The 23,489-nt window shown below is 55.9% G+C and overlaps 2 protein-coding genes and 1 pseudogene across 4 annotated transcripts; 2 read left to right on the top strand and 1 right to left on the bottom strand.

Annotated features, from left to right (window-relative positions):
* The first annotated feature begins 888 nt into the window (after positions 1 to 888).
* On the top strand, positions 889 to 6,646 carry LOC129473786 (putative uncharacterized protein encoded by LINC00336; annotated as a pseudogene).
* LOC129473788 (putative gametogenetin-binding protein 1) lies at positions 5,126 to 17,793 on the bottom strand. Of its 3 annotated transcripts, XM_055264714.2 has the most exons (5): positions 17,637 to 17,793; positions 10,399 to 10,505; positions 8,539 to 8,670; positions 7,454 to 7,572; positions 5,126 to 5,286 (listed from the first exon to the last, which is right to left on the bottom strand). In XM_055264714.2, the coding sequence occupies exons 3-5, from the start codon at positions 8,633 to 8,635 to the stop codon at positions 5,236 to 5,238; spliced, it is 267 nt and encodes an 88-aa protein (XP_055120689.1). In that variant the 5' UTR covers positions 8,636 to 8,670; positions 10,399 to 10,505; positions 17,637 to 17,793; the 3' UTR covers positions 5,126 to 5,235. The 3 variants fall into 3 exon arrangements, 2 of the variants coding, with proteins under 2 accessions (XP_055120689.1, XP_063489089.1); XM_063633019.1 differs by lacking the exons at positions 10,399 to 10,505; positions 17,637 to 17,793 and having other exon boundaries at positions 5,126 to 5,349; positions 8,539 to 9,306; XR_008654364.2 differs by lacking the exons at positions 5,126 to 5,286; positions 8,539 to 8,670; positions 10,399 to 10,505; positions 17,637 to 17,793 and adding an exon at positions 5,594 to 5,654 and having other exon boundaries at positions 7,454 to 7,573.
* BAK1 (BCL2 antagonist/killer 1) lies at positions 12,632 to 20,546 on the top strand. Its single transcript, XM_055264708.2, has 6 exons — positions 12,632 to 12,973; positions 15,379 to 15,479; positions 17,173 to 17,308; positions 17,660 to 17,803; positions 18,892 to 19,072; positions 19,199 to 20,546. Exons 2-6 carry the CDS (start codon positions 15,410 to 15,412, stop codon positions 19,301 to 19,303), a joined length of 636 nt encoding a protein of 211 aa, XP_055120683.1. The 5' UTR covers positions 12,632 to 12,973; positions 15,379 to 15,409; the 3' UTR covers positions 19,304 to 20,546.
* Positions 20,547 to 23,489: the final 2,943 nt, after the last annotated feature.

A 23,489-nucleotide genomic window follows, 5' to 3' on the forward strand; every position in this document is an offset into this window, starting at 1 on the left:
CACGGTGAAACCCCATCTCTACTAAAAATACAAAAAATCAGCCGGGCATGGTGGCGGGTGCCTGTAGTCCCAGCTACTTGGGAGGCTGAGGCAGGAGAATGGCGTGAACCTGGGAGGGGGGAGCCTGCAGTGAGCCGAGATCGCACCACTGCATCCAGCCTGGGCGACAGAGCGGGACTCCGTCTCATGAAATGAAATGAAATGAAAATAAAATAAAATAAAATAAAATAAAATAAAATAAAATAAAATAAAATAAAACGGTGCACTAAACAAGGAGGCCCAGGACAATAGAGCAGTCCAAATGGTTCCTACTTGGTCAGGAAGGTGGACAGTGGGCTCATGGCGCAGACTGGACACTTCCTAATCACAGACTGGTCGCCTGCAGGCATGCCCTCCCCTTATTTCACCTGTCAACTTCCTCCTCCTGCTACAAGCCCAAATCATAAATGGTGCCTTCTCCTGGAAGCCTTCTGGATTCCTCCCTGCTGGCATTGCTTGCTTCCTTCTCTGCAGTCTCCAAACTGTACTACAGCAACATCAACATCTGGTTCTTTTTTTTTTTAATATATTAATAGGGAAGAAGTTTATTGTAACTTCACAAAACTTTGAGAATATATGCTATTTTAGATATCCCCTTTCCAAACTGACATCAATAAAAAGTAGTTCTGACATTTGCATGGCTGCCCAGCATCAGAGCACTAGAGCAAAGTGGAAAAATACATAAAGACAAGCATCCAACAAGCAAGTAGGTAAAATTAAGACACAAGGTGATTTCTGTAAATAATAGACATCTGGTTCTTAACTGCGCGGGTCTGTTCCTGCACTCCCACCGCTGACCGTGAGTTTCTGGAGGCCAGGGAGCTGCCTTCAGCACAGGAGACCCCGCGCTCCGCCGCCGGTCGACCCCTGAGGGCGAGGCCAGAAGGAACGGAAATGTGGCACGGTTCGGCAGTTCTCAGATGCGAGCGTCTGCCCGGGTACGCAAGCTCCGCTGGAGCCTGGGGTGGCCGGGCAGTCGTGGCCGAGACGTGTTTGCTAAGCTTCGGGGCACACAGGCACTGCGGTGCCAACCTCTTGGTTCCGCCCTCCCCCCCGCAGGCGCCCACGCGTGACCTCGGCCGCCCACAGGCCTTCGACTCTTCCCGGACTCCAGGTCCCAGGCCGCCCCGCTGCACCTGCGGATGATGGAGACGAAGTCCCCCACAAGCCCCTCATGTGGGGCAAGGGGGAAGGTACCATCTGGGGCGGGGCCTGGCTCCCCACTGAGCAGAGGTGCTGGCCAAGGCGCTCCCCCTAGTGGTAAGTACCCTCTTGGTTCCCCCTCATACCCTCTGCAGTAAGTCACAGCCAGACGACCCCGCCCCACGTCTGCGGCAGCCTCGGAACCTGCCTCCCTGTTTCAGGCCCCGCCCCCTACAGCCTTCCCTCCTCGGCAGCCCAGGGAGCTTTAAAAATGCAAACCACATCGCATCACTCCACACTGGATCCGAGAAACCCAAGCCTGGTGCGGTGGCGCGCGCCTGCAGTCCTCGCTGACGCGGGAGGATCGCCTGAGCCCAGGAGTGAAGGTTGCAGTGAGCTGTCACCGCGCCACTGCACTCCAGCCTGAGCGACAGAGAAAAAAAGAGAAAGAAACAAACCCCCAAACCTCAGATCAGCAAAGCACATGTCCACATTTCCTTTCCGACCTCACCTCCTGTCCCACCCCCTCCCACTTATGCCTTTCCAGCTCCAGGGATCCCTTTCCTCAAGCCCACCATGCCTGCTCCTGCCTCAGGGCGACGCACTTGCTGTGCCCGCGGCTGCCCTTCCCCCAGATGGCTCCCTCCCTGGCTTCCGGCACACGACCTCCTCAGCAAGGCCTCCCCATCCCTCTGTGATATCCCCCCAACTATCCAGTCTCAGCTTTCTTCATAGCACCTCTCACCCTGAAGTATCTGTTATCTCACTAGCGATAATGTAAGTCCCCCAAAGTGGAGGTTGTGTATGTCTTGCTCATTGCTCTATTCCCCAGTGCCTAGAACAGGACTAGGATGTAGTAGATGCTTCATAAAAATGGTTCCATGGATTCTTATTTTTTAGACGGGGTTTCACTCTTGTCGCCCAGGTTGGAGTGCAATGGCGCGATCTCGGCTCACTGCAACCTCCGCCTCCCGGGTTCAAGTGATTCTCCTGCCTCAGCCTCCAGAGTAGCTGGGATTACAGGTGCCCGCCACCATGCCCAGTTAATTTATTTGTATTTTTAGTAGAGATGGGGTTTCATCATTTTGACCAGGTGGGTCTCGAACTCCTGACCTCAGGTGATCCACCTGCCATGGCCTCCAAAGTGCTGGGATTGCAGGCGTGAGCCACTGTGCCCGGCCCCACGGATTCTTTGAGAATCTTCTATGAGCCAAGCAGCTCTTCATTCAGCTCACATGAGAAGCCTATGATTCACCCATTGCACAGATGTGGAAACTGAGATTCAGAGAGATATGAGACTTGTTTGCCTTCATATGATACGAAGCTTGCTGCAGTGGGAGCTGGTTTTCAACCCAGCTGAGTCTCTCCCCTCTGCATCTCTGCTTTCCAGCTCATCTCCCAGTTGAGAAGGGGAGCAAAATCTCCGGTTTTGCCCTCCCTTCACCCTAGTGTAGGCGAGGCTGACCCCCAGTTACCCCAGGCAGGGCCTGAGGCACCATCTCTCTGGGAGGTCTTGACCAGGGGGCCACAGGAGGGGGATCATACAGTCTCCTGAGGTGGACAGGCCCATCTTTGGCCCTGCCCACATTTTCCTGGGACCACCCACTCTGACCCCCAGCTCCTAAATGACCCAACCCACTGCCTTCCTTTCAGCCACCACTGAGTCCCTAAACTCTCTCAGAATGGACCTGGGTGCCTCTTTGCTTTGCTTTTGCCTTCATCCCACCTGAGATACAGTGAGAGAGACAGAGACACTGGGAGACATGGGGAGACAGGGACAGAGACAGAAACACACACACAGAGACACACTTATATACCAGCAGAGAGAGACCAGGAGAGTGACAGAGACATGGCAAGTCCCTTCGCAATGCTCCAAACCTCATGGACCCAATCAGGACCACTGCCAGCCCATTGTCTCTTTTGAGCAAGTTAGGAAAGGCACCCTCCAGGGGGATGCTACCCCTCCCAGGGCCTGGTGAGTGAGTGTGATGGGCTGGGCTTCAGTCCTGCTGGCCCTTCGGCCGAGTGAGTGAGCTGCTGCAGGAGGGTCCGTGGAAGCTGTCCCCAGATGTCTCTCTGCAAGGGGGAGAAGGCAATGCTGCAATGCTCCCCAGTCCTCGGGCCCACCCCACAGGCCTGCCCTTGCAGTGTTCTCTGAGGCCTTTCAGGAACGCTTGGGCTCTCACCATTCTGGCCTTGACCGGAGCCCAGCCCTCTGCACTCACCCACGGGGCCTTCCCCGACAGCAGGTCCTTGGGTCACCTCTGCCTTCACCACCCAGAAATGTCAAGCCAGGCCCTTCCACAGAAACCAGCCCAGGACACTGTGTGTCTGGGAAGAGGCCCTCAGGCCTACTCCAGCACACAGACCCCCTCCTGCTCCAGGGACAGGACCAGCACACCACACTTCCCAGCCTCACAGACCCCCGCAGTTCAGAGGAATCCCAGGAGTGGACGAGAAGGTGCCATGGGCCTCACTGGACAGACAGGGAAAATGAGGAACAGAGAGGAAGGGTGACCAGCCCAGGTCCCACACCCCGAACCAAGGTTTCTGCCCTCCTCCGCCCCTCCCCGCTCATCCAGGTGCTCCCAGGGAAGCCCTGCAAGGCCCCACCCTTCCCAACAGAGAACACTCTGGGAGGAAATGATTAACAGGGCAATTAGGGCACAGGTGAATCATCTGGTCACAAGGCCGCCTCCTGGCTGACTCAGGGGGGCAGTCCAGATGGGCCCTTCCACCCGGCCCCAGCTCAGGGTCTGAGTCAAGGACTCCATGGGCTCTGGCCAGGAAATCCAGGAGAAAGCCCTCTGCCCTCTCCAGGCTCCACCCACACCCTGCAGGCTGGGGGACAGAGGCAGGGACTCCCACCTTCACTGGGCTGGCCTGGGCCAGGGCAGGGGACCAGGCTGCTACAGTTTCTGTCTCCCCACGCCAAGTCTGTGGCCACAGGGCCGGCCATCCAACCAACAGCTGTTGTTATCAATCACAGCGATTACTAAGAATAGCCATCACGTTCTGATATTGAAGTTCAGCTCTGCAACAGGCCTCAGGCTAGACATAATGGGGACCCATAGGGACCATCAGACAAGTGTCCATGGATAGCAGTCATGTTGAAAAGAATTGGGGACAGTGAGCTCTTTTTCTCATACATCTGCTGAAGGGTCTCAGAGCCTGGACCCAGGAAGAAAGGAAGGAACGGGGGACCCCACAGGGAAGCCAGCAGGACCTTCTGGTGAACAGCACCTCCTGGTGTCCAAACTAGGCCTGGCCCTGCTGCGCATCTCATCTCTAGGAAGCCAGGTGTGTCGGTCTCCGTCCCTGGCCAGTAAGGGCCCATCATTATGCACCCCATCCCAAGCCCACCCTTACTTTTGAGATTAGGCAACACTGGACACCAGGGACCCCTGGCCTACCCAGGCCCGCCCTCCCGAGGCAGATCCCCCGTCCCAGGGCCTCTTTCCTGGCTTTGTCCTTGGGCTGGCTAGGCAGGAACTTCCTGCTGGAGAATTCCCGGATCCTCCCTAGGAGGCTGCAGCATGGCCTGGGAACTTAGGGAGGGAGGGAAGTCAGGGACACCCCTCCTAACAGGGGCAGGGCTTGTGGGCAGCAGGGTCCCCTGGCACTCTGGGCCCTGGGTCCTTCCCCAGCCCCAGGTCAGGCCAACCAGACCTCCTGCCCTCTCTGCACAGATGCCCTGCTGCGACCCCTCCACTCTGCAGGAGGGCAGCCCTAGCAGCCCCATGGGCACCGACTGGGGATGAGATCAAGACCTCAGATAGACTGGGCTTGCTCCGGGGTTGAAGATTGGGGGGCGGGGTCCAAAGATAGCCAACAGTGAGGCCAAAGTCAAGCAGATTTTTATTAATAACATCACAGGCCCGAGTTGGCTGGGTGGGATAGAATTTGAGGCAGGCCCATCCTACAGACACATGGACACTGTGACTCAAGACCCGCTGGCCACAGGGGCTCCTTAGATGTACCCTAAGAAGAGAGATACCCCCATGTACTAGCTCCGGGGATCTGAGCAGGGCAGACTCAGGGCCAGCACCGGCTTCACTCCGGATGCCAGTTTCCCATCTCATCCTTCTCCTCAAGAAGCAGGCACTGGGGGGCAGAAGTGGGTGAAGGAAGATGCCTCAGTCTTCTCTGCACCTCATAACCTTCCCCCTGCCCCCCAGAGACAAGCACCCGAGGACACCTTTCCCCCACCTCCCCTCGGCTGGCACAGCTCCACCAACCCTGAGCCACCTCCCTGCCACAAAATGGAGAATCCCTTCTCCCTCCAACTTGGGGGTTCCTTGGAAGCCCCAGGAGTCAGCACCGCAGCCAGTCTCTCCCCTCCCTCACTTCTGGACACCACCCCAAGGGGGGTCTGCGGCCTCTCCTCAAGCCCAAGGTGGCGCTGCTGCTTCCTCCGTGCCCCTCCGTAGGTCCCCAGCATTCCCCAAAGGCTGGGGGCAGCCTCCTTCCACCTCAGCGCAGTGTTCCTGAGGGCAGTAAGGGGAGATGGGAATGGTGATGAGGACAGGACCTTTAAAATGTTGTGCACATGTACCCTAGAACTTAAAGTATAATAATGAGAAAAAAAAAGAAGGCAATGAACCTAAATAATAAAGATAATAATAAGAAGATAATAAACCTAAGATAATAGAAAAAAAAAACCACCCACTGGGGAAAGGTATTCTTAAGGCAGCTCTGTCCCCAAAGTGAGGACCGGGCTGAGCCCTTACTTGCCACCACCCAGAAATGACCCAGGCCTCTCAGCAGTACTCAGGCAACCCCAGGACTGTGACTCCTGGGACAGGGCAGGCTGGCTGGGGAGGGGATGGGAAGAAGAGGGAGGCACCAGAGAGGGCAGATCCCAAGATTCAAACCCTTCGATGTGAAAAGACAAAAGTGAGGGGCTCTGCCAGGTGCTGACAACCTATGTGGCTGTGGATGAGGTGACACAGGGGCTTCCTGTGACATGGGCATGCAGGCGGGCTTGGGGCAATCAGAAGGATGCCCGTCAGTGCCCAGCAGGCATGTTTTTCTTTTTGTTTGAGACAGGGTCTCGCTCTGTTGCCCAGGCTGGAGTGCAGTGGCACTCTCATAGCTCACTGCAGCCTCTACTGCCGGGGCTCAAGTGATCCTCCCACCTCAGTCTCCCAAGTAGCTGGGACCACACATGCACACCACCATGCCTGGTTAATTTTTGTATTTTATGTAGACAAGGTTTCGCCATGTTGCCCAGGCTTTTCTCAAACTCCTGAGCTCAAGCAGTCCGCCCACCTCAGCCTCCCAAAGTGCTGGGATTATAGGCGTGAGCCACTGCACCCAGCCCCAGGTGGCAAGTCTTTCTGACAGGCAGTGCTCCCAAGTGAATCACACTGTGCTAAGCCCCCGCAAGGGAGTGCCTTTGCAGCTTACAGCTGCACACTCATCATCTCAGGAGGTCCTTGCAACAGTCCCCTTTCACGGGTAAAGAAACTGAGGCCTCTACTCAACATCACAGAGCAAGCTAATGCCAGACTAAAACCTCTGGCCTCCAAACCCCATGCCCTTTCCTTTTGTAAGCTACATAGACTGTCAGGGCAAATGTCCACTGAATAAAAGCATGAGATGATGAATAGATGGAAATTAACCAAAAAGGTCATTGACACATTTTCAACAGATCCATCAATGTGCACTCAGAGAAGCTGAGACAGGCCTAACCTTTAAAGGTGGATATCAAGGAAGGGGAGCAGCAGGATGGTACTCGGTTTGACCCAGTGGGGTCGCTCCCCTGAGCCTATGTGTGTTTGGAATGGACGAGAATGGGAGACAGATTAGAAAAACAGCAGCATCATGTGAATTACAGATGCACAGGAAAGCTTACAGCCTGTCTAGACAAATTCACTCATGTTACAGATGAGGAAACTGAGGCTCAGAAAGAGGAAGGGATTTGCCCAAGGCCACGTAGCAAATGAATAGCAAAGTTCAGACAAAAAAAATGGACATTGTGACTCTGAGTCAAGTGAGAAACAGAAAGACTGATAGAGAAGAGTGTGTGTGTGTGTGTGTGTGTGTGTGTGTTTATGTGCATGCAGTGTGCGCTCACTCACGGGGCCAGGGTCCTGAATTCAGAAATACTACCACCAAGAAGGCATTATGCCTACCCTACCCCGGCAGTGGGGGCTGGAGCCAGGGCCCAGGGCCTGGAAGGGATGGTAAGCCTCCAGCCCCACCTTCTCCAGGAAGGGTCTGGTGGTCTGGCATGGGCCCAGCGTACCTGGCCATCCACAGTGCTCACCTCCACCAGGGTGATCTCTGGCCAGGTAAGCAGCTCTCGGCCCTCTTGGCTGCCTAGCTTCCAGAGGTGGGACACTTGCTGCATTCCCAGAAGCTTCTTCAACTCTGACTCCAGGAAACCTGAGAGCCAGAGAGATGGCAGGGGACAGGGAGATGGCAGGGGACAGGGAGATGGCAGGGGACAGGCAGGAGTAGGGTGGAACAGCCTGCTGGGAACCCAAGGACCCAGAGGTGCAACCGCTCCCTGAGCCTCATCCCAGCTCTGTGTGGTTCCTGCTCACCCTCAGCCACAGCCCTTTCTTCTTCCAGGACATGGAGCCAGCCAGGCACCACCCCTCCTTCGCCCTGCCTTCCCCAGGAAGCTCACTCTTTGAGGGCCTTCTCCGGCAGCAGCAGCATGAGAGCCTGCGTCTTCACCCTCTGGGGACAGCATGTGAGGGGCAGGTATTTGCCCCCACCACCAACCAACTCAAGAGCCTGGATCTGGAACCCAAAATGCCTGCACTCAAGTCCCAGCTCTGCCCATCACTAGCTGTGTGACATCGGGCAAGTTCTCACCGTGAACTGGAGATGGCAATAGGACCTACCTCAGAGTCGTAATGCAGTATTTTATGAAAAGTGCTTAAAGAGGGTCTGCCCTATTAATGGCTATGTAAATGTGAACCACGATTTTCATCATATTATGTATGCTATCATCACTAACCCAGCTGCTGTCCATGTCTGGGCTGCCTGGGGCTCTACTGGGAGAGAGGACCCTGTGGGGCTCTGTCACAGCAGTGCATGATGGGAAAACCAGGGATGGAGGCAGCCACTGAAGGCGTTAGAAGCCTCTGAGCTGGGGGAAAGGGTGGTGCTTGAGTAGTACCACCCCCGCAGTCACCACCTCCCAAACCCTGAGGAAGACCCCAGTTATACCTAGTGTGGCCTCCAGCCCAGCCACACGCTGCTCCCCGGTCTCGGGTGGTCATCTTAGGTCCTCTGGTACCATCTGGTGGTACCTGCTGGTATTGCACCCCTGAGCCGCCGGCCAAAGAGAGGCTTCCTGGGCCTGGGGGCACGTGGGAGGGGAGGGGCGGAAGCCCTTACCCACTGTGTCTGTGGATCTGAAAGCCTTGTTCAGTGGCGACTGGAGGACAACAATGCCTGGGACACAGAGCTTGAATGAGCTGTCCTCTTCCTTCATTTTCTCTTCCTAGCTTTTCTCCTCACTGGGCAAACCTTGGAGAGGAGTCCAGCCAGTCTCTGAGCACGTGAGGAGGCCCAGGAGGACCCCAGGCCTGCAGCCCCACCCCACCCCTAGGCAAGACAGGAAGCAGGACGGAGCTTGTCCCAAAAGGTTAAGAAAGGGGAGTGCGGCCGGGCGCGGTGGCTCAAGCCTGTAATCCCAGCACTTTGGGAGGCCGAGGCCGGCGGATCACGAGGTCGGCGGATCACGAGGTCAGGAGATCGAGACCATCCTGGCTAACACGGTGAAACCCCATCTCTACTAAAAATACAAAAAATTAGCCGGGCGTGTTGGCGGGCGCCTGTAGTCCCAGCTACTCGGGAGGCTGAGGCAGGAGAATGGCGTGAACCCGGGAGGCGGAGCTTGCAGTGAGCCGAGATCGCGCCACTGCACTCCAGCCTGGGCGACAGAGCGAGACTCTGTCTCAAAAAAAAACAAACAAGAAAGGGGAGTGCGGCTGGGCGCGGTGGCTCACGCCTGTAATCCCAGCACTTTGGGAGGCCGAGGCGGGCGGATCACGAGGTCAGGAGATCGAAACCATCCTGGCTAAAACGGTGAAACCCTGTCTCTACTAAAAATACAAAAAATTAGCCGGGCGTGGTGGCGGGCGCCTGTAGTCCCAGCTACTCGGGAGGCTGAGGCGGGAGAATGGCGTGAACCCGGGAGGAGGCGGAGCTTCCAGTGAGCCCAGATCACACCACTGCACTCCCACCTGGACTCCGTCTCAAAAAAAAAAAAAAAGAAAGGGGACTGCTCCTTCTGGGCCCAGGCCACATATTCTGGGGCCCAGCCTGATGTGGGAAAGGCCCCAACCCACGCCTCATGCCCCCATCACCCACAGACCTTGGCCATGGCCGAGTTTTGAAGCTCCTTGTTCAAACTGTGGAAGTGGTTCCAGGGAGTCGCCTCCACCCTGGAAGAGGCCAACACAGCCTCCCGAGTAGCTGGGACTACAGGCGCCCGCCAACACAAGGTCTCCTGTGAATGGGGTGGTGCTCACTGACAGGCTGGCAGCAAGTGGGGTGGTCCAGGCCTCGGAGGGCAAGCACACAGGGGGGCTGAGTTGTGGGTGGGGTTGCCCTGTTTTCTTTAGCAAATGCCTACTGTGTGCCACACACCACTCTGGGCATTTTACAAAGAGTATCTCAGTTCATCCTTGCAACTTCCTTTAAGGATAGCTACTATTATATTCCCACTTTATTTTTTTTATTTATTTTTTTTTTTGAGACGGAGTCTTGCTCTTTCGCCCAGGCTGGAGTGCAGTGGCGCAATCTCGGCTCACTGCAAGCTCCGCGTCCCGGGTTCACGCCATTCTCCTGCCTCAGCCTCTCCGAGTAGCTGGGACTACAGGCGCCCGCCACCACGCCCGGCTAATTTTTTGTATTTTTTAGTAGAGACGGGGTTTCACCGTGGTCTCGATCTCCTGACCTTGTGATCCGCCCGCCTCGGCCTCCCAAAGTGCTGGGATTACAAGCGTGAGCCACCGCGCCCGGCCATATTCCCACTTTAAAGACAAGGAAACAGACGCAGAGAGGTTGAGCAAGCTGCCACCTATCGCACGGCTCAGCATGTTAGAACTGGCATTTGAACCCAGGCAGTCCGACTCCAGCAGTCCCTCAAAATGTGTCCCGTGTCCTGCCAGGCCCCACACCCCTAAGAAGTTCTACAAGAAGAGGGTCTGTTTCTGGCGCTTGCCCTATGCCTATGGCCACCACACTCACCTTCAAGCAGACACTCCTCTCTGGGGGAGGCCTCAGGGCTGACCTCACGGGGCCTTGTGGCTCTCTGCAGGTTTTCTTCCTTCAACTGCAGGATCTGGATAAAGTGGCTGCTAATCCCAAAGCACAGTCAGGTGAGGGAGGCAAGTGGGGCTCAGAGATGTGGCAGAGACCCCCTAAACCTCCCCGCAAGGCTCACCCACAGGTCTGCCAGCCCTCTCCAGCCTTCCTCTCCCATCAGCCCCCTGCTCTGCATCTGGGGTCATCATAGAGGGGGATTATCGCTCTCAAAAGTAGGGTGATGAGGGAGTGGGGGACAGAGAGAGAGGTGGGTCCCTGTCCTCACAGGGGATGGCTGCCAGGCCTGCAGAAGGAGCTGGGAGCAACAGGACCCCCCGCCCCCATGGCCCTGGCACATTCCCTTTCTACTCCCTAGCCTGTCCTCTTTCATATCTGGTATCCCCCATCAACAACCCCTCACTTGTGGGAGGACCCCATCTCTGCCTCCTCCCCAACCCAAACCCCCATCTCCAGCCTCCTCCCCACCAGACGCTTCTGTCCGTTGGCCCCACCCACATCTCCCTGTCCTTCCCCACCAGGTGCCCTGTCCCAGGCCCTTACCCATCCAAGGCCTCCCTCCCCAGACCCTCCCCAGCATGGGTCCCCCATCTCAGGCCCATGCCCTTCCCCCATCTCATGTCCAGGCCTCTTCTCAGTACCTCTGTCCCAGGCCTTGCCCACCTGGGCACCCCCCAATTCCAGCCCCTCACCTGTCTGAGGCCCCTGTTTTCCCAGAGGCGTCCCTTGCTGGCTCCTTCCCCTCCTTCTCAGGCAGGTTGCCCGACACCTCCGGGCTTGCTATGGGCAGAACTAACTTCACCTCTCTGCCCCCGGCTTTCTTGCTCTTGCGGGTGTAGGTCACCATACCCCCCATGCCCAGCTTTGAGGGAGGCTGCCGTGACAGTTTTTAGAAGCCCCTGGGTACGACCACAGAGAAGGCATGGGGCAGCAAGGCAGATGATCCTGGCCCCCTCCTCCCCACACGTCCCTCTCAGCTCATCATCAGGGAAATGGCACCCTGGTAGCGGAACATGGAGGGGCAGCCCGAAATTCATGATCGCGGCTTCGGAGCTGGGGCCTCCACCCTGAGAAGGTCCCCAACTCAGATCCTGTAGCAGCCACCCCAGGACCAACTGCTTAAGAACAGGAGGAGTTTTCAAATTAAAACCTCCAGTTGGAAACTTCCCAGAATTCTGGGAGGCAAAGACTGGGGAGGACAGGGGGTTGGGGGAGATTAGTTGGAGGTAGAGGGGGCAGGGGTTTGAGGAAGCAGGGAAGGAGGTGTGGGGGGCAGGCAGGGGGTTTGGGGGAAAGGGGGTGGAGACTTGGAGGAGAAGATGTGACAGCCCCAGGAAGCTTGGCAGGGAGCAAACAGGGAGAGGCAGGGAGGGAACTGAACCCTGAGGGCAGAGGCTGTTGAGGACTGCACACACCTCTGTCCTTCCTGGGTTTGTTCTGTCCTCAAGAACACTCCCAGCAGCCAGACAGTATCTGTCTTGCCTCAACATCCAGGTTTTATGTGTCCGGGTGGTAGCACAGACCCCACTAAGTCTATTTATTTATTTGTTTTTATTTTTATTTATTTATTTTTTTGAGACAGAGTCTCGCTCTGTCGCCCAGGCTGGAGTGCAGTGGGCGATCTTGGCTCACTGCAAGCTCCACCTCCCGGGTTCACGCCATTCTCCTGCCACAGCCTCCCAAGCAGCTGGGACTATAGGCGCTTGCCACGGCGTCCGGCTAATTTTTTGTATTCTTAGTAGAGACGGGGTTTTACCATGTTAGCCTGGATGGTCTCGATCTCCTGCCCTCGTGATCCACCCACCTCAGCCTCCCAAGGTGCTGGGATTACAGGCGTGAGCCACCGCGCCCGGCCCAGAACTGATTATTAACCCAGCTCAGTGACCTTGAGAGAGCACCTTAAACCAGCTGAGCCTCTGTTCATCTGAATGGGTATTGTCAAAAGCACTCACTTACAAAAGTTGTTGAGAAGATCCAATGAGACAATAGTTGCTAAAGTGCCAGGCATGCAGCAGTGCTTAAGGAACTTCTCACCCTGGGTTTTTTATTGGTATCGATTGATGTAGAGGTGGGGGAGAAGATCAAAGACAAGGACTGAGAATCAGGGATGGGAAAAGCAGTGAGCCACTGACACTGCTCTGCCTGGCTGGGAGGTGGGGTGGGGAAAGTGGGCGGGAGCTGCTCCTGGGCCTGGCCCACCCAGATCACCCCTACAGGCTGTCGGCCTGTGCGTCTGCATCCGGTGGCCACAGAGCAACTTCCTCTAGAGGGAGCTGATTGGAGCCGGGTGCCGTTGGCACCTCTATGATCACTGGAGTCTCGCGGGTCCCTTGGGCTGCACAGGGACAAGCAAAGGCTACATCCAGATGCCAGGAATGCACTGATGCCCGTTCCTGAAAGCCGGGCTCCCACTCAGCCCCTGGGAGCAGCAGCCGCCCGCCCCTCAGGACCTCCATCTCTGCCCTGCTGAGCCACCCGGGTTGGGCCAGGATCCCGGCAGGTAAGCTGGAAGGGTCCTGTTCATCCTCCCAGATCTCAGCAGCCCCAGCCCCAGGGTGGGGCAGGGAGCCTGCCGGGAGCCGGGTGGGGAAGGGGAAGCTCAAGGCTTGCCTGGGCAGGTCTGCCGCCCCGGCTGGGGACCTGATCGTGCCATGCCTGCCTCTGGCTGCCCCTCACAGCTTCCCCTCTTGCCCCAGCCCTGGATGCCGGAGAACTGTGAGAACTGGGTCTTTTAACAGTCTGGGAGATGGGAGTGGAGGTCAGAGCCAAGGTCAAGGGCAGAGAGAGAACTTTCTCAGTGCTTCCTGCTGCCCAACATCCCTAGACTGGGTCCAGGGCCTGGCCAGGCATTTATCCCTGGGGAACATTCATCAGGGCCCAGCAAGCCCAGGAAGTCAGGGGTGGCTCCCCTCACCGGGAATTTAGGCCACTTGGATGGGGGGCAGAGCTAGGCCTGAGTCAGCATAGGTTGCTGGCCTTGGGGGGTGTTCTGAGGCTCTACCTGCTCCCCTCAGGAGCCTGGGGTGTTGGTAGAGGGAGTTGGGGGTGCAGTCAGCATCCTCCAGCCCTACTATCCTAGGGGTGCCGGGTCCTGGAGACTGGGGAAGAAGGAAGGCCATCTTATTTAAGGAGCTACGGGGGGTGGGAGGCAAGCAAAGGTCTGTTTTTTTTTGTTTTTGTTTTTTGAGACGGAGTCTCGCTCTGTTGCCCAGGCTGGAGTGCAGTGGCGCGATTTCGGCTCACCGCAACCTCCACCTCCAAGGTTCAAGCGATTCTCTTGCCTCAGCCTACCGAGTAGCTGGGACTACAGGCGCGCGCCACCATGCCCAGCTAATTTTTGTATTTTTAGTAGATACAAGGTTTCATTATGTTGGCCAGGCTTGTCTTGAACTCCTGACCTCGTGGGCCACTGTGCCCGGCTGCAAAGTTCTGTTTTAACAAGGCCTTGCCCCTAGAGGTGGAGGAGAGGAGGGTCTGCCTTCGCCCTGTCCCTGTCCGGCAGAGAGGAGGAGTGGGGAGCTGGGTGAGGGCACAGGTGGTCCAGCCCTCTTCCACCCTTTCTTGAGAGCTCTTGGGGCACTTTCGAAAACACTCCCAGGCCTAGCGGAAGGAGGGTGGGCGAAGGTCCCCAGGCCCTGGGCGGTGGGGGTGGGGCTGTGTGCTTGGCCCAGGGTGGGGCTGCACACCCCCTCCCTCTGGGATAGGAGGAGGGCGCTCTCCTTCTGAAGGCTGCAGGCTGGAGGCTGCCTGGGGAAATGGGGCTCTGGGAGGGCTGCAAACTGAAAGTGAAACAGCTGACATCCAGGAAACACTCGCCCTGATGAGGGGTCACAGCAGGTTGGGGCTGCGGTCAGGACCAGGCAAGGAGGAAAATTGGGGCTGGGAACAGAAGGCCAGGTGTGTGGTGGGAGTACGAGGCAGGTTATGGGGCTTCGAAGAAGGCCCTGATCCTGAGGGCTCCCTCCGGTCACTGCAAGGCAGGAGTGGGGAAGGCACAGACAGGAGGTAAGTAGGGAAAGTTGCCCTGAGAAAGAACACCCTCTGAGGTCCACAGACTGGAAAAGAAATCTTACATGCATGTTGAGTACATGGACTCACGGAGATTCAGACAAACAACCTGACTTTCTGTGACTAATGATGTGACCTCGGGCACTCAACTCTTTGTGCCTCACTTTTCCTGCCTGTAAAGTGGGTATGATGGCACTCACCCTGCTGGGTTCATGTGAGTTTTCAGTGTTCAACACCCACAGAGAGCTCCTAAGTGGGAGAGTATATCTTAGGCTCTCAGGAAATATTTGCAGCTAACAGCCCAGAGTTAAAAAACAGGTGTGTTCTGGCCAGCCAGAGGGAAGTAGGGCCTCTGAGGGCGGCCTTCATGGGCCATTGGCTGGTCAGTGGCTCGCTTGCAATAAGCATTTGCTGGGTGGGCTGCAGGAGGCCCCAGAAACCGCTAAAAACCCCCCAGGCTCTTGCCCCAGAGTGGCATGAACTTGAGAGCCAGCCGGCACTGCTGCAGCCACACCCTCTTCAATGGTGCAGATACTCAGTCGGCCCTTGGCTGCCTCACCTTCTTACCCTGCCTCCCTCGAAGGGTCACCAGTGAAGTGTTCAGTAAGTTGTTTCCTCCCAGCAGACTTCACTGGGACCCATGCTGGAGTAAGAATAAAAAGTCCCAGAGGAGGCCAGGCACGGTGGCTCACGCCTGTAATCCGAGCACTGTGGATGGCCGAGGCAGACTCACGAGGTCAGGAGTTTGAGACCAGCCTGGCCAAAGTCCCAGAGGACTGAGGGCCTTTCTGGGAATGCGGGATCCTCTCTCCTATGTGGACATGGCAACCTGTATGGGGTCCCCAATCACAGGTCTGTGCTCACCCCCATCTTGCTTTTTCTTGCCCATCCCCGCAGGCTGATCCCTTCCTCCACTGAAACCTGAAAAATGGCTTCGGGGCAAGGCCCAGGTCCTCCCAGGCAGGAGTGTGGAGAGCCTGCCCTGCCCTCTGCTTCTGGTAAGGGTCTTCCTGCCCCCTTGCCCATCCCATAACCATGAGTGCTGTCGTGAGGATGGAAGGAGCAGGACTCAGGCAGGCTCCTTCGCCTCGGTTCACCCACTGTGGGTAGGGAAGAGTATTCCCCACTCACTGTGGGTGGGGAAGAGTATTCCCCACTCACTGTGGGTGGGGAAGAGTATTCCCCACTCACTGTGGGTGGGGAAGAGTATTCCCCACCCACGGGCTCAGAGGCTAGAGCTGCTGTCAAGGTTAAGCCCGGGAGGGGGAGGAGTCTGGACTGGGGAGGGCCTGGAGGTTGGGAGAGGCCAGGAAGTGAGTGTAAGGTGGGCACAGTGCCACCAGGGCAGAGGGCTGGGTCACGGGCGAGGCAGGCAGGAAGCAGAGTGGGGCCTGGCTGCTGTATCCCTCCAGCGGGAGAAATAAGGAAGTAAGCTGGCCAATCACCCAGTCAGGTCTGCTCAACAGGGAATGCAATTATTGTGACTTGGAGAGGAAGTAAGATAGCTGCCCTCCTTCCCTCTTCCCAGGGGACAGCCAGGGAAGCCCCAGCTCACACCTCATGGCGGGCTGTTCCCTGGACTTGGGAATCAGGTCCCAGGTCTGTCACTATCTCCCTGTGTGACTTTTCTGGGCCTCGGCTACAATTTCAGATTTTGTTTCCCACATTTCCCTGCATGCAAAGGGCTGCGGAGCTGAGATGTACTAACGTAGACTCAGGACCCCAAATGCCCGGGACTGTCCCGGCTCCCCGGCTTGTTCCGGCTGTATGACCTTGCACACGTTACTTAGACACCCTGTGCCATTTTCCCCTGCCAGCTGGGGATTGCCTGCTCCCAGGGCTACTGTGAGGACTCAGTGCAAGTGCCGGAACAACTCTCCACACAGCATAAGCTCTAGGGGCAGCTAAGGTGCTGAAGTAGAGATATTTCTTTTCTTGTTTTTTTTTGTTTGTTTGTTTGTTTTGTTTGTTTTTTTGAGATGGAGTCTCGCTTTGTTGCCCAGGCTGGAGTGCAGTGGCGTGATCTAGGCTCACTGCAAGCTCCGCCTCCTGGGTTCACGCCATTCTCCTGCCTCAGCCTCCCGAGTAGCTGGGACTATAGGCGCCCGCCACCACACCTGGCTAATTTTTTGTATTTTGTTTAGTAGAGACGGAGTTTCACCATGTTAGGCAGGATGGTCTCGATCTCCTGACCTCGTGATCCGGCCGCCTTGGCCTCCCAAAGTGCTGGGATTACAGGCATGAGCCACCTCGCCTGGCCATTTTTTTTTTTTTTTTTTTTTTTTTTTTTTGAGACAGAGTTTCGCTCTTGTTGCCTAGGCTGGAGTGCAGTGGCGCAATCTCGGCTCACCGCAACCTCCGCCTCCCGGGGTCAAATAATTCTCCTGCCTTAGCCTCTTGAGTAGCTGGGATTACAGGCATGTGCCACCACGCCTGGCTAATTTTGTATTTTTAGTAGAGACAGGGTATCTCCATGTTGGTCAGGCTGGTCTTGAACTCCCGACCTCAGGTGATCTGCCCACCTCGGCCTCCCAAAGTGGTGGGATTATAGGCATGAGCCACCGTGCCTGGCTGGGATATTTCTTTCCATGGGTGAGGGCGGCTATGGCCTTAGGAAGAGTGAACTCCCTATGAGGCATGGGGCTGCCAGGGTTCGGCCCTGTCTCCCTGACTCCCAGCTTTGATTCTCAGAGGAGCAGGTAGCCCGGGACACAGAGGAGGTTTTCCGCAGCTACGTTTTTTACCGCCATCAGCAGGAACAGGAGGCTGAAGGGGCAGCTGCCCCTGCCGACCCAGAGATGGTCACCTTACCTCTGCAACCCAGCAGGTGAGCTACAACCGCTGGGCCCACAAGGACATCTTCAGGGAGGCAGTAGCTCGCATGGGTCTCTGTGCAGGTCCTGGGAGCTGGGGAGGCCCGGGGGGTCTTGCCCTTCTCTCATGGTTGCTCCTCTTTTATGTTGGGCTCCCACCCCCATCCAGGACCCTGTATCCTTTTTAGCCCATGCCTGCCCCTTGTCCCGGAGCCCAGCACTCATGTCTTGGAACACTGTCGGGGACCTCCAAGAAGGGGTGCACAGGGCCATGGACAGCTCAGGCAGAACCCCTCTGCCATGAGCCAGGACCTGGCACCGACTGCCTGGTTACTGGCTCACCTGCGTGCCTCCTGATCCTACAGCACCATGGGGCAGGTGGGACGGCAGCTCGCCATCATCGGGGACGACATCAACCGACGCTATGACTCAGAGTTCCAGACCATGTTGCAGCACCTGCAGCCCACGGCAGAGAATGTCTATGAGTACTTCACCAAGATTGCCTCCAGGTACCCCAGCCACCTCCCTGCCAGCTCCAGTCACTCCTCTGTCGTGTCACAACCACACCATACCCTGCCTGCATGATGCACTCTTGGCATGGGGAAATGCCTTCTGTCAGTGTCCAATGTCTGCTGTGAACTCACATGTGGTTTCGGCCCCCGATTTTTTCTCTTTCGGGGTCCCAGACTTGTATTTTGGGCATTAGCTCACAGCTGTTTTGAGCTCTGACTCCAAGGTCTTCACTGGTTAGATCAGGATTCTAGAGGGGGCCTGAGGTGGGGACGTCCCCCACAGCTCCCCAGCCCAGCTGGGACACAGCTGTCCTTCGTGGTTCCAATTTGAAACCAACCACATATCACACTGAAGATGGTGAGGGTGCTAACCTCTGCCAGGTCCTAGAAATGGCTCCTAGTTGCTATAATCTGGCATCCAAGTGGTTAAAGACACCAAATATTTGGGTGCACATCCAAGCTTTGCCACTTACTGCCTTCGTGAAGCTTCCTAGCCCTTAGTCTCCTGGTTTGTAAAATAGGGAAAATATGCTTAGATCAGTGTCCACCTTACAAAGTGTTAGCCATTGCTACCACCAGAGTTAGGGAGGTCAGTGTCGGGGTAGATTTGAAGCTGGAGGTGAAGGTAGGAGTAAGTAATAGATTTTAGAATTAGTGCTCAGAGCTAAAATATCCAGTCCGTGAACTTAGAGGCCAGCCTTCATACCACTGTGATGACAGGAACTACCCTAATCCTTTCTGTCCTTTTCTCTCTGCTGTCCCTCGGGCTGCCAGGCCAGCAGCAACACCCACAGGTAATCTCCCCGCTGACTCCATCCACTTGCTCTGCCCTCTGCCCTCTCTGTGCCCCGTTGCACCTGAGCGTACACCCCAGCAGTGGCATCCAGCTCATCTGCCCCTGAGCTTTCTCCTTTCGCAGAGACCCAGGTTGTTCCCAAATACAGGCCAGGTTGGGGCAGCCTCTGCGGCCTTAATTCACAGCTAAGCTATTTAGCTTCCAGCTGGGAGAGGGGTGGGAGAGGCCAGGCAGTCTGAAGGGCTTCCTGGGGGCTCTCCACCAATGGTATGGGATGCTCTGCCCACAGCCTGTTTGAGAGTGGCATCAACTGGGGCCGTGTGGTGGCTCTTCTGGCTTTCGGCTACCGTATGGCCCTACACGTCTACCAGCACGGCCTGACTGGCTTCCTGGGCCAGGTGACCCGCTTCGTGGTTGACTTCGTGCTGCATCGCTGCATTGCCCGGTGGATTGCACAGAGGGGTGGCTGGGTGAGTATCCAAGGATTGCAATGTCCTCCTTGCTGTTGGGGCTGCCTCTCTCCCAGGCCCCACCCCTTCCTTGGGTTCCTATATCTTCTGCCAGCCTCTCTGTGACCACCTTGTTTCTCCCGGCAGGTGGCAGCCCTGGACTTGGGCAATGGTCCCATCCTGAACGTGCTGGTGGTTCTGGGTGTGGTTCTGTTGGGCCAGTTTGTGGTACGAAGATTCTTCAAATCATGACTACCAAGGGTGCCCTTTGGGGTCCCAGTTCAGACCCCTGCCTGGACTTAAGCCAAATCTTTGCCTTCTTCACTCCCTTGCAGGGGTCCCCCCTCAAGAGTACAGAAGCTTTAGCAAGTGTGCACTCCAGCTTCGGAGGGCCCCTGCATGGGGGCCAGTCAGGCTGCAGAGGCACCTCAACATTGCATGGTGCTAGTGGGCCCTCTCTCTGGGCCCAGGGGCTGTGGCCTCCTCCCTCGGCTCTCTGGGACCTCCTTAGCCCTGTCTGCTAGGCGCTGGGGAGACTGATAACTTGGGGAGGCAAGAGACTGGGAGCCACTTCTCCCCAGAAAGTGTTTAACGGTTTTAGCTTTTTATAATACCGTTGTGAGAGCCCATTCCCACCATTCTACCTGAGGCCAGGACGTCTGGGGTGTGGGGGTTGGTGGGTCCATGTTCCCCAGGATTCAGCTATTCTGGAAGATCAGCACCCTAAGAGATGGGACTAGGACTTGAGCCTGGTCCTGGCCCTCCCTAAGCATCATGTGTCCCAGGAGCAGGACCTACTAGGAGAGGGGGGCCAAGGTCCTGCTCAACTCTCCCCCTGCTCCCATTCCTCCCTCCGGCCATACTGCCTTTGCAGTTGGACTCTCAGGGATTCTGGGCTTGGGGTGTGGGGTAGGGTGGAGTTGCAGACCAGAGCTGTCTGAACTCACGTGTCGGAAGCCTCCAAGCCTGCCTCCCAAGGTCCTCTCAGTTATCTCCCTTCCTCTCTCCTTATAGACACTTGCTCCCAACCCATTCACTACAGGTGAAGGCTCTCACCCCCATCCCTTGGGTGAGTGACCTGCTAAGGCCCCTCCTTGCCCAGACTACAGGGCTTAGGACTTGGTTTGTTATTTCAGGGAAAAGGAGTAGGGAGTTCATCTGGAGGGTTCTAAGTGGGAGAAAGACTATCAACACCACTAGGAATCCCTGAGGTGGGATCCTCCCTCACGGCTCTGGCACAGTGTAATCCAGGGGTGTAGATGGGGGAACTGTGAATACTTGAACTCTGTCCCCCCACCCTCCATGCTCCTCACCTGTCTAGGTCTCCTCAGGGTGGGGGTGAGAGTGCCTTCTCTATTGGGCACAGCCTAGGGTCTTGGGGGTGAGGGGGAAGAAGTTCTTGATTTAGTCAAATGCAGGGAGGGGAGGCAGATGGAGCCCATAGGCCACCCCCTATCCTCTTGAGTGTTTGGAAATAAACTGTGCAATCCCCTCACCCTGACTTAGTAGTTTTTGTATTCTCTGCTACCCCTCTTTCCATCAGGCCAGACTGTGGGAACCTGGGTGTGCCTGGCATGCATCTGGCTTATTACTGAATAACACCTCACACTAGGCCTCCAGAATCCCATAGAGGTCTGAGTATGGTTCTGCAGCCCCCAGCCCGATGGAAGGCCTTCGCCCCTCCCCATGCACTTCTCTCATCTCTTTGGGTTTCATGCAGTTTCCCACCCTTGAGGAAGTCTGGGAGGTCCTTTAACTACGGAGCTGGTGGAGCAGCTGCACATATCTGAGGACCCCCACAGGCCACCTCTGACCTGGGCTGAATTCTTCTCCCACCCTGGGGCTACCACCCACGCTGGTCCAAAAGGCCCTTCTCCCCCACATTTAGCTCTGCCTGGGACACAATGTCCCAGCTCCCCCTTCCTGATGTCTCCACAGTCAGCACACACGCAGGGCTTTCATTCTAGTTTTATGCTGCTTGGGAGTCCCTATGGGGACCCAGCCAGGGGTGATAAAAATAACAAGCATGGGGGCGTTGAAATGTTCCAAAATCTACAGTCTTTCCAGTCCTGGGCACCCTGGTTTGTGTTTCTGACGCCCTTCCAGAACGGTCACATGTAAGTCCAAGAGAACTCGTGAACTTCACTTTCACCCTCCTGGGGTGGGCTTGCCAAGCCCCTTTTCCCTCCACAAGGTCTTCAGAGTCTAGTACAGACGCGATCTTGGAAAAGGGAGAAGGCGGAGCTGCAGGCAGTGGTGGCTGGAAGGTGGTTGCTACAAGGCACCCCGCAGTGTACAGGAAAAGCTCACAGACAACATTTATAGAACACATACTGTGTGCCAGGCTTTATGCTGAGAGTTCATCATCTGCCCAAATAATAGGTAGGAGACGAGGGTGGGGGTACTCAAACTACTATTTACAGATAAGGAAACGGGTGCTTTCTCAGTCACCCAAGGAGTGAGGACTTGCCACCAGGAAACTGGCTCGAGTCTTACGTGGAGGCCAGAGGGAAATGTGGGGCTCGCGAGCACAGGTTTAGGGGGCCCAGAGTGCGGGGTCGCCTCCACCCCCGAGCGATGCCATAGAGGTTAGAGGTGGGCGGCTGCCCGAGTCCAAGATGGCCGCCGCCGCGAGCACGCAAGCGTGCCCTTCCTTGGGCGGGGCCTTCGGGGCGCACCCGCTCCAGCTTCTGGGCTTTGAACAGCATGCGGCATTGACTGGCGAACAGATCGTTGCATCGCTGGAAGAAAGGCGGGTGGGCTGTGGTTAGCCTACTCGTCTAAGGAGTTGCAACGCTAACCGGAAAGGCATGGGTGGGGCAGCCCAAAAAGTTTTGGCCTGCACCGCCCCCCAACGCCCTCTATTCCGCTGCCAGGATGTTCTGAAACCAGGTGGTGAGAAGTTAGGTCGGACACAGTCGGCCAGGGGCTGCGAGGATAACGGGAGTAGGGGCTCTGCGGGTATTAGGGAAGAGAAACCAAAAAAACTCATTTCTACTCAAATTGTGCGCTGCTTCTGAGATTGTGGCTTGGTTTCCACCAAATACGTCTGGGTTCGTCACAGTCTGTGATGTCACTGAGCTGGGGCAGCCCGGCCAGGGAAAGGAGCGGTGTGCAGCTGTCACCTGCTTAGTTCTGCAGTTTCAGTATGAATACCCGCCCTTCCTTGCACACAACAGCTTCACATTCTCCCCTCCCCCACACTGCCGTTTTACCTTCACGTATTTGTTTTTACCTCCTCTGAAGAGTATATTTGAGAGAGTCACCGAGTGTCCATCCAAACCCTTTCATTTGAAAAAATCCTTCCTTAGCCTAAAATCACTCAGTATATTGAACAGGTTATTATGACATAGTCACCTGAATGCATTAAAATAAATTTACATGTATTCATTAAACTTAAACCACCATATCCACTAGTTTTGTTTTTTTGTTTTTGTTTTGTTTTTTTCACTTGTGACAAAAATGTGCCCCTCCTGCTCCAGTTGTATGCACTTCTGATGTAGAGGCCCCATTTTGTAAGATGCTTGTAAAATTGTGGATTTAATTCCTTTTTTTTTTTTTTGAGACAGAGTCTCGCTCTGTCGCCTAGGCTGGATGGAGTGCAGTGGCGCAATCTCGGCTCACTACAACCTCCGCCTCCCGGGTTCAAGCGATTCTCCTGCCTTAGCCTCCCAAGTAGCTGAGACTACAGGCACGCGCCACCATGCCTGGCTAATTTTTTTTTTTTTTTTTTTGTATTTTTAGTAGAGATGGCATTTCACCATTCTGGCCAGGCTGGTCTCAAACTCCTGACCTCATGATACGCCCGCTTTGGCCTCCCAAAATTCTAGGATTACAGGCGTTGAGCCACTGTGCCCGGCCCAAATGTGGATTTAATTCTATCTGAGCTGAACAGATAAGGATAATCATGATTTTGTGTGTGTGTGTATATGTGTGCATGCGTGCGTGTGTGTGTGTGTGTGGAGAGAGAGAGAGAGAGAAGGGAGTTATCGAAGGTTGCTGGAGATGCCCAAAGGTCAGGAACCAGAATCAGCAAAACCCAGCTTCTCCTGGGGTGTGTTGAGCAGTTGCTGTACACGTTAAAGGTGAACACTGGACTCCTGGGATATAAAAGTAAGATGTGAGAGGAGAGGGGATTCAGTTCACTAGATAATAATACAACAGGCCGGGCCTGGTGGCTCACGCCTGTAATCCCAGCACTTTGGGAGGCGAGGCGGGCGGATCACCTGAGGCCAGCAGTTCGAGATCAGCCTGACCAACACGGAGAAACCCCACCTCTACTAAAAATACAAAAAATTAGCCGGGCATGGTGGTGCATGCCTCTAATTCCAGCTACTGTGGAGGCTGAGGCAGGAGAATCGCTTGAACTCAGGAGGCAGAGGTTGCAGTGAGCTGAGATCGTGCCATTGCACTCTAGCCTGGGCAACAAGAGCAAAAC

The sequence above is a fragment of the Symphalangus syndactylus genome, chromosome 23, assembly GCF_028878055.3.
Source record: "Symphalangus syndactylus isolate Jambi chromosome 23, NHGRI_mSymSyn1-v2.1_pri, whole genome shotgun sequence".
NCBI classification, from domain to species: Eukaryota; Metazoa; Chordata; class Mammalia; order Primates; family Hylobatidae; genus Symphalangus; species Symphalangus syndactylus.